General features: G+C 43.0%; 1 protein-coding gene across 1 annotated transcript; it reads right to left on the minus strand.

Moving 5' to 3' along the window:
- Nucleotides 1-142: 142 nt before the first annotated feature.
- LOC119227697 (serine/threonine-protein phosphatase PP1-beta catalytic subunit-like) lies at nt 143-10,079 on the minus strand. Its single transcript, XM_037486709.2, has 8 exons — nt 9,843-10,079; nt 7,247-7,378; nt 3,121-3,351; nt 2,935-3,039; nt 2,772-2,843; nt 2,468-2,619; nt 1,937-2,071; nt 143-1,808 (listed from the first exon to the last, which is right to left on the minus strand). The coding sequence occupies exons 1-8, from the start codon at nt 10,060-10,062 to the stop codon at nt 1,704-1,706; spliced, it is 1,152 nt and encodes a 383-aa protein (XP_037342606.2). The 5' UTR covers nt 10,063-10,079; the 3' UTR covers nt 143-1,703.
- Between the last annotated feature and the right edge of the window lie 41 nt (nt 10,080-10,120).

Below are 10,120 nucleotides of genomic sequence, written 5' to 3' on the forward strand. Positions count from 1 at the left end.
AAGCCCCAAACTGGACCAAGAAATAATTGTGGGACCCAATCACTTACATCAATAAGACATCCACCTTTTTCACTGAATGTTGAGATATACTGTAAATGTGTAAAGAATAGTAACGTTGCAATGTCACATCGGTAAACAACAATTTTGGTTTTCATCCATTTTATTGAATTTACAGACTTTCAAACAAACTTGTACAAATTGCAAAACAGCTTTTGGTAACACCTCATTGTTTCCTTATTATCAGTTTTAGGAAATACATTAAGTGAGTAAAAAGTAAGCAATGTGAATAGAGATCATAGAAATACAACAGAAATAACACAAAAAGCAGAAAAAAAGTTCAACTGCATCTAATTTGCAATAGACTGTAGATACCTCCCCATGGTGAAAGACAACATTTTATACCAGCGATGTAATGGAGAGCCACATTATGAGCTGTTTGAAATTCACATCCGATTTGTACTGTACTACTGTATTTACACACCAGGTGGCATCACATCACACAGCAAATCTTGTCCACCCACACTCAACTCCTCCAGTTTCCATTCTCCAGAAGGGATTTGGGTGATGAGACAGGAAGATACCATTCATTTTACTTCACGGCTTCCAAAAGAAACCTTTTATTATGTACTCTATAATCACAGCACTAAACAATTCAAATACTGTGGAGCATTATGTCAAGCTAGATTTTTGGAATATTTGGTTGTTTTTACACTGTACGGCCTACTTAGATACGTTAAACACTACTAAATTTAAGCAGTGCTGTTAGATACTTTGTATCCTTCTTCATACAAACACTAGGAAAGGACAATTTCTTAAGGACTTTAAGTACACCATATATCCAGAGGATAATACTGGGGAAATGATCTTGCTGAGAACTAATGATGAATTTAACCTGGAAAATGTCAATACCAGCTCTGTGGGGAGCGGCACGCTTTTGTGATGTTGAGGCACAGGGAGGCATAACAGAGCGGAGGAATCAATGCCTAGTGGGCGTTAAGTTTCGGGGAGAGTCCACTGCCAGCAGCATCCGAATTATCCTCTATGCTTCATTCAAGCCGGTCTCTTCACATTCTTTGCTTCTCATTGGGGAGGTGCAATTTTTTCGGGGTGTAAATACATCAAATGTGTCCCTGCACAACCACCGCAAGTGCACCACATATGCTGTAATGTGTTTGAACTGTTAAACCCGGATATAAGAAATCTTATTTGTGTCAACAGATATAGCACGGATATCTCCGTATCATTCAAATAAATTGGGAGGATTCGTTCTGCTTTTTTGAGAGGTCAAAGCAAAAGAACGTTCAATCTGTTAAACTGAAAAACAATTCCTCTCACTCAGTCACTTTGCCCCTCTAAACCAACATGACACAGATCCTCAGAAAACCTCCAATAGCAGTTGGAATCTATTAGAGAATCTATTAATGATATTAGAAAAACACCGACACACAAGCAAACAGTAAAACAGATTGGTCACGGCAAATTTATGTACACATACACATTAAGAAAAGAGCTGTCAGTGGAATTGTGGATGCGGTGGGTAAGTTGGGAGAAAGGGGGTAGAACGATTTGGGCAATTAGATAAGCCCTGTATCTTCGCTATACAAGGGAGTTACAGGGGTTGCCGCGGTCGCAGAACAGGAATGAACAGGGGGAGGGGCCGCAGAGGTGGGGGCGAGAAGGGATGGGGGCGCAAGGCTGCACGTTCACCTCTTCTTGGGGGCTTGGGTGGTACGGGGCGGGGTGACAGGCCGACCAGAATTCACACCACCGTACTGGTACTTGGCCTTCTTCTCTGAAGGCTTCAGGATCTTTAAATGACGACAAGAGAGCACACACAGAGAGAGAGAGAGAGAGAGAGAGAGAGAGAGATGAACACGTGAGTGTCTCTGAGAGAAGTCAATGTGCATTAACGTGCACGTGTGAAGCTTTGGACTACCTGGAAGGAGCACATGAGGGATTCATCAACGCTCATCATGCCGCCGGCGTTGTCAAACTCCCCGCAGTAGTTTGGAGCGGAGAAAAGTGTGACCAGTTGGCGTTTGGCAAAGAACTCATAGCCATCCTCCACAACCTGTTAGAAGAAAACATGACATTATTCCACCGCCTACAGCAATCAATGCCAAGGAACAGATCTTCAGCTGGTTTCAGAATCCATATTTGCTATCATGGTTGAGTGTTCATTACTACCCACACTTGAATCAATATTAAGCTGTTGTGTAACTAAAAAAATGATCCATCCCAGTTAACTGCATTTGGGTATAAATCCTTCAGGTCTATAAACCAGATGCTTGGTGTCTCAGATGTAAACAGTAGCTTGTCATCCTCTATTTTATAACATTTTAATAAAATAAAAAGTCACTTTTGGATGGAAAATCAATCTCTTAGAAAAGGAAAAAACAACAATGTCAATATGCTCGAGTGAAGTTGCTGCATCCAAGCTGTCTACTTTCATTTCCTTCATAATTACTTGGTGGGCTCTGCAGATGAGGTCCAGGTCGTGGCGGTTTAGGAACTTGCTGACCACATCTGCTCCGAAGGTGAAGGAGACCCCGCGGTCGTTCTCTCCCCAACCTTGGACATCCTTATCTGGGTCGGACCACAAAAGGTCACACAGCAGGCCTGCGACACACGATGGGGGGAGAGATGGAGACTTGTTATTTTAACAAAAGGAAGGAGAAAAGAATGTGCTAAAGACCCAGCTGACCTTGCTGAGGAAACACAGCCAATGTACTGACGTTAGAGTCTAATTATCATTAAGGAACACACAGTACCTGTGTCTGGCACGTCCGTTGGCCTCATGATCCTTCGAATCTGCTCCATCGACTGCAAATCAGGCGATAGCCCTAAAACAGAAAATAAAAGGTTACTTTAGTTTCTGCAATTGACAGGTTTGGTTTCCAAACTGGGGACAATGAGTGCAAACAGTTCTATCACCTCCATGGCAGCAGAAGATCTTCTCATCAATGATAGCAGCAATGGGGAGGCAGTTGAAGCAGTCAGTGAAGGTCTTCCACAACTTAATGTTGAACCTGCGCTTGCCTGGTGAAACAGACAAAACACACATTGTTTGTGTGCACGTGTGTGTTTAGGGTTCAGTTGGTTTGGTTTATTTCAACTCACACTCATCGTAGAAGCCGTAGATGCGGTTGATGGATGCACACTCGTGGTTGCCCCTGAGCAGGAAAAAGTTCTCTGGGTATTTGATTTTGTAGGCCAGCAGAAGGCAGATGGTTTCCAGGGACTGTTTCCCTCGGTCCACGTAGTCGCCCAGGAACAGGTAGTTGGCCTCTGGAGGGAAACCGCCATACTCAAACAGCCTCAGGAGATCTGTGTATTGGCCGTGGATGTCACCTGAAGAAGGAGGGCGAGGCGTTAGTTCAGACCTTTTTTTGTGCAGTCACAAGTACAGGCTGCTAAACGTGAGTGTGTTACAGATAGTGGGAACCACTTAGAAAGAAAGAAAAAAAAATAGAAGATAGCAAAGCGATGAGATACAGTTGTGATGAGCTGTTGGAAGAAAAGAAAAAGATGAGGAAAATGACACACACTAGCTCCAATCTCTCTGAATCCATTTTGATATTCAGAGCACACACATGCAGGTTGGTGATATTTGGGACTACAGCAGCAGATCTACACACGCCAACATGGGCCATTACAACTCCCACCAAGTGAAGAGCCGCTCCAGTTTGGGCCAAGTGCTCCAGACGGAGACGACTGCCGTGAGCTTCACCAAAAGGACTGGAGCAATAATAACGGGCTTTATTTTGGACCAAAAGGGGAAGCCAGTTTACACGCCACTCTCTTTTCATTCAAAGGTGGCACCAGATGAAATAATAGGGCTCGTTGTGATTTGCTGTCGTCTCTGTCTGGAGATTAAAATGACCAACAGAAATGACAACTTTCTATCAGCCAAAGCGTTTGGCAGGATTCTTTTGTGTTCCCTGGTGCCCAAACTACGACTGGCATACAACCTACACAGCAGAAGAACGTTTTTACCCGTGCAAATGAATGATTAAAAGAACAGTTCAGATAGGTCTTATGCCCAGTGGTCGGCTCGTTTGTTTGTGTTGCCATAAATCATTTTCTTTGACACACACACACACACACGATGCAAGTACTTCTTCATATGGAATAATACAATCAAGAAAGCTTGAGGGAAACATCTGAGGAAATTGTGGTGTGAATGCTGATTGGTAAAAACACAGAGTAATCAATGAGTTTTAAAAAAAAAAAATTGTAGCAAAAAGTGAAGGTTTCTTTTAATCGTCCGGCAGAATCGCAGAAACAGACCGTCGGATTCTAAAGAGCGGATTCTTTAGGAAGTATGATAAGAAAAGGCCTGTTCACTTCTTTTCATCACTTTGGGGACAGATAGGACCCTGATTGGTTTAAGGAGATCGAGCAGGCGGGAAGGGTTGTGTCCAAGTACAAGGACATGGACATGGACAGGTAGTTGATGACAGTAACAATAAGCTTTTTTTCACAGCAGTCGCTTGACATGTGACAGCCATGCAGGCTGTTAGTATTGGTATCTTTTAAAAGATTAAACATACCAATAACGCATGAAACGTTTTAGATGTAGTTTTGTGCAGAAATAAGTGGGAAAAAGCCTGAACATGTGCTGCACTAATTAGTTAGAAAACAGGTACCGTTTGTCCTACAGTAATGTTCAGTACAGTAATCCTGTGAGTGGAAGTATGAATGAGTACATAATGCACGAAAATGTGTTTCTGAAAGCCAGGGCAGAAATTAAGACTGTACATTGTGATGTTGAAATTAAATATCTATGAAGAGGGCGGAAGGAGAAGAGCGGCTAAACATGTAGCTGAACAATAATCAACGTAAGCATTTTGTAGGAGAGCAAATGTTGTGGATGCAGCAATTTTTTAATTACTATTTTAGTTGGCGCTTCAGATCCTATTTTGAGCTGAATTCACTGAATATTCCTACCCGCCATTTAACTTAAATTTGGTCTGCTACTTAAAAGCTGCAACCGCTAAGTAGAAATATGGAAAACGTCATGGAACATAAAATCGCTGACCATTTCTAATTTGTGGAAATTATGTTTAAAAACAATATTTCTGGGTATAAGTAAACGTCTGTCTGCATGGGGACATGAAAATGCATCCCGCATTGACCCTGTATTTGGCGGGACACAACTTCACAATTGCAAAATGAGTCTCCATTGTGCTAATCTAAGTAAAGCTGAAGGCTGCAAATACTACAAAAAATGATGGCAGGTTAAAAGCGTCGCACACACACTGGACCACAGAGTAAATACACAGGACAACAGGACAACAACACCTGCTTGCGCCAAACCAAAACCTTTCTACAGAGGCAGGCAGCCCCCAACACTGCCCCCCCACACCCACCCGCCCACCGTCTCAAAAGAGATTGTAGGACGAGAGTGAATAATTTACTCAGCACTGACTGCAGTGGTAAGAACGTCCGAGAGACGCAGCTCCGAGATGTAAGGTGTAAAAAGCGAAGCAAAAAGGCTGAAAGTTGAAAGAAAATGAAAAAAGAAAGAGGAGCACAGTGTGATACATGAATGTGATGCTTCTGAAAACAACACAAAATAGAAATACTGGTGACAATGGAACTTTAAAGTAATACACGTTATGACTTCAATGTGTGGTTCAGGAATGTTGACTTCCATGATGACGTGCTCCTGTGCAACGACAGATTCGGCCAAATGATAATAATAACAAATAACAAACAATAAGTCTGTGCATTATGAAAGTAATGGCCATCATATGATTAATTTACCATCAGCACACTTATGCCAAAGGAACAAAGATGAATAAGATGATGTGTTTCTGCCTGACATTGTCTAGCCAAATAATAAACAGGTTCCAAAGCAGTTGCATAAAAATGAATCACAGATGGGAGGAAAACTGAATATAAATGCTGCTCACAGCACATTCAAAGACGAAAAAACACAATGTACAGGTTAAATAAGCGATCCTTAATTCCTTTTGGCATTTAAAAGTGTTGTCGTGCAGATTGTAAACCGTTTATGGCACCCTTCAGTCGGACTGCGTGTGAAAATATTTCGAGGGACAGCAGAATGCAAACCTACACATAAACAGCACATCCCCGTCACAAGGCCATTGTCAACAACATTGTGCATAAAATAAATTGTAACATGTGTGAATAAAAGATGAAGCGGAACAGAGTCAACCCGAACGTATAAGAGCGGGTAAGCGTTGAACCCGATCCATGCGGCCCTGGTAAATCATTTAGGCTACTTGCTGTTTGGTCTTTATATTCAGTGATGGGGTTCGGTAAGGCACACCGTCACAGCCGTGGGGGGGTAAGGCAGGCGATCAGTGGGGGTAGGGGCACAGCAACAAAGCAAATTAAAAGGAACCCCACTCAGTGTCATAATAACAGCTCCTCCAACGCGTGCCTGTTTTAGTTATACTTGATATGCCAGCGGTGTGTCTACATGGATGAAGCCTTTAAGTATTTTTTTTCATAGAAAATAAATAGGTAACATCATAACCTCGATACAATATTTGAGAGGAAGCATTATCAAACCAGATCGAATTACTGCTTCCTGTTATCATGTTTACAACTTGAAATCCAAATACTGCCGTCTGAGGCTGACACAGAATTGGGTCTGCACAACAACAATCTCAAAGTAAGTGTGTGTGGGAGGAAACTGGTATGAGAATAGCCACAAATGAACTGTGTGTAGGATTGAGCCAATGTGTGTGCTTGTTTACTGTGTTTTCAAGGAACGACACATATAGTAGACAGTTCAGACTTGTTTTGCAGTTGCCACACGGCACTGGAGGAATAAGATAAAGCTGTGTGTGTGTGTGTGTGTGTGTGTGTGTGTGTGTGTGTGTGTGTGTGCGCAGAGATGTGCTGCAGCCAGCTAGAGATAGTGGGGACGTTTTGACAGATGAGGATGAGTCTACATTTCCATATTATGCACATAAAATAGCAGTAGGCCTTAATGTTTAAATCTGTGCATTTCCCTTATGTATCCTTTGATATCATGGTAGTCAGGTTAAGACAATGACTTAGTATGACCCGAGGTGAGCTGAGGCAGTCCTGTTCAGCTCGGTTACTTTGAAATCTTTCGGTTGAGGAGCAATTGAGTGGAAATGTCCCAGTAGAGTGTGTTATACAGTAGAGAGGGTTACAAGAGAGTGAAAGACGTGAGAGCAGGGAAAAGCATGAGATTGGGAGACAATCACCAAACCATAGGGCCACAGATGTGCAACACACTGACCACAGATCTTCAGGGGCGCCTCCAGCTCCAGCAGGATGGGCTGGCTGAGGAAGATCTCCCTGGATTTAATGCAGAGGCCGCGAACCTCTGCCTCGGTCATCTGCACGATCTTCCCCGGGCGACATCCCCGTACTGGAGAGGAGAGAAAGAGGTTAGTCATCGGCAGTGGTAACAGCTGCTCCAGCGTCCCCCAACATCACAAACTTCCTCAGAATGATACCGCGATACAATCACGTTTGACCAAAGGTAGAAAAAAGAAAACACCTTTCAGGAGAATCCTGAGGCAACCTTAAAATGCGATGAGCTGTGGCTGTGATGGTTGTGTAGCTCATAGCTGCTAAATCTCATCCATACTTAAGAAACCCAGTGCTTAGACTACGAGAGCAGTGGGCTTATGAGCCTGTGGGCTTATTGGCTGTGAATGTTGCACCGTTAGCTAAAGACTGCTTTCTGGTAGCGTGCCTCCAATCTTACTACGAAGAATGGAAGAGCAAGAATTTACAACATGGGCTCCAGTCGGCAGTTGAAATAATCAGAGATATAAAATTGAGATTATATATAAAAACTACTTCCTTGCTATAGTACTTTGTGGCTTGTATAAGAAGCAAGTTCCATCTAGTTCCTAAAAGTTTGCATTTTCCCATATTTTCAAACAGCCTGATTAGCTAAATGTTACTTAAGGATGGCAACAAAAAGTAGCATGCGATGAACATATCCACAACTTGGAAACTATGCAATAGTCAATCTTTTTGTATTGCCTTAAATCTAGGCGCCCACTAAACATTCCAATAAAAGACAACAGAGCCTTGTGAGACTTCAGTCAGAGAGGAAGATTCTGCTAACGTTTCCTATTCACCTCTTTGTTTCCTTAAAGACTGACACATTAGCATGGAGTGACCAAAAAAGGACAGTGAGGTTAAAAATGGATTAACTGATACATTGGCGAGTAATTCCCAAAGCTTTTAGCATGCTTTTATTGCACGCTGGCACAAGAATGCAAACGCCCGCATCCACGTGTCATTTATACAATGTGATCCTACCAAATCTGAGAGAAGTGAGCAGACCAGAGCAAGACACACCTTCACAGATAGTGAATCCAAGTGCCAAAAAACTAATTCTCGGGCGTCACCAACCTCACTATCCAAAATCAATCAGAAAATTGCAGAAGTGGGGCTCTTCACTCAACTAACCAGCCTCATCATAGCGGAGATAGTTAAGCTCGGAAGCTTACTCTGCCTGGCTTTAACACAGAACCTTTCCCTGTTCGCTCCTCTGCAGCTTGGCATTTTTAAAAGAGATTACGTTCCTAAGAACATTGAGGGGCAAAAATACTAAAATGAAGCAATGGCAAGGATTTGCAACCATCGTTAACCAAATCACTAGATTCTGTGTGTGTGTGTGTGTGAGAGAGAGAGAGAGACTGTACAGGAGTCTGGAGAAGGTGACAGTGTGAATATGAATAGGCTCTCTTACTGAGAGTTGGCTTTTTCTCAAGACTGCAAAACAAACAGTAAACTATTATGCGATGTTGGGATGCAAAATAAGGTTTTAAGAGTAAGACCTTTCAAATGATCTGGTTTAGAGATTGAGCAGAGGGAATTTTTAAGTTTCTTGTAATGGTAACTACGTGCTAAACAATTACATGTGCATGTGTGAAAAACCAAAACAGGTTTTGTTATGTTTTAGGCAATTATGTCCAATAAAAAAGAAATTGAAGCAAACATGTGCAGCAAATAGAAAAAGTACTTCATCAAAAACTGAAACACAAACCTATAACTGGATAATTAATGAAGTGAAATACCTAACTTATAGAAGGGTGGGCCCCTCCAAACCTTGTTTAACAAACAGCAATACAAAAAGGGGCTAATTTAGTGACACATCATTTTTTACAGGACCTTAAATGCAACGCTGAACTATTATGTGAGAACCCCACGAAATGATAACATCTTCTGAACTAGTCATGTGTGATCACTTGTTGGAAAAGCCATCTTGCACCGACAACATCTCAGCAAAAACCGATCACTTATGAGAGAGATGCCAAGTCCAAATCCCATTCCAAATGCGAGCAACACAACCAACAAGTCACTGCGGTCCAAGCTGAGAAACAGAATGAACAGCGTGTGAAGGATTAAAAAGCTTCCCAGCTGAAGAGTTTCACCAGCAGAAGGCCAACACAAAGTTGATTGTGGTTTCTGAATTAATTCCAGTCATTTGGTAGCAATGTAAACATATAAGGAGACAACACGAGGCATCTGCAGTGTGACGGCTGAAAAAATGTAGATAAAAACTTTTTGTGGAGACGCCAGAGTAACACGCAGTACTTTCTTCCGGCTCTAATCATTTTCTGAACCGCGTAGGCGTTCGCCCGCTGGCTGTGTTAGTAAACACGGCCGGTTAGCCGGAGCTAGCCGTGGGGAGGGGGGGCACCAGTTTACCGCGGTTCAGATGGGCTGGCGTTAGCCCCGCTAGCTAACACGTTAGCCTCCGAGTTCCGAGAGGCCACCGCGGCAGTTACACAGGACAAAACGGAGCGGCCGCGATGGACGTCAAACAGACGAACCCGTGTGACACAAGAGACCGGAAAGAAATGATTCACCTTCCAGGAGCCGAGAGATGAGGCTGTCCACGTTCAATTCACCCTCCGCCATCTTCAAACTGATTAGGTGGTGCTGGCCGGTTAGGTTCCCCTCGCGGGAAACAGGGGGCGCTGTTGTCGTGGGAACAGTAACGCGGGGAATGACGTTAATGCTACAGTTAAAAAAGAGGTAGCACCATTCCACTCGCTTTAAAACACCGTTATACATCAATCCATCCATCCATCTTCAAACCGCTTATCCTGCACACAGGGTCGCGGGGGGGGGGGGGGGGGGGGGG

The sequence above is a fragment of the Pungitius pungitius genome, chromosome 14 (genome assembly GCF_949316345.1).
Source record: "Pungitius pungitius chromosome 14, fPunPun2.1, whole genome shotgun sequence".
Taxonomy (NCBI): Eukaryota; Metazoa; Chordata; class Actinopteri; order Perciformes; family Gasterosteidae; genus Pungitius; species Pungitius pungitius.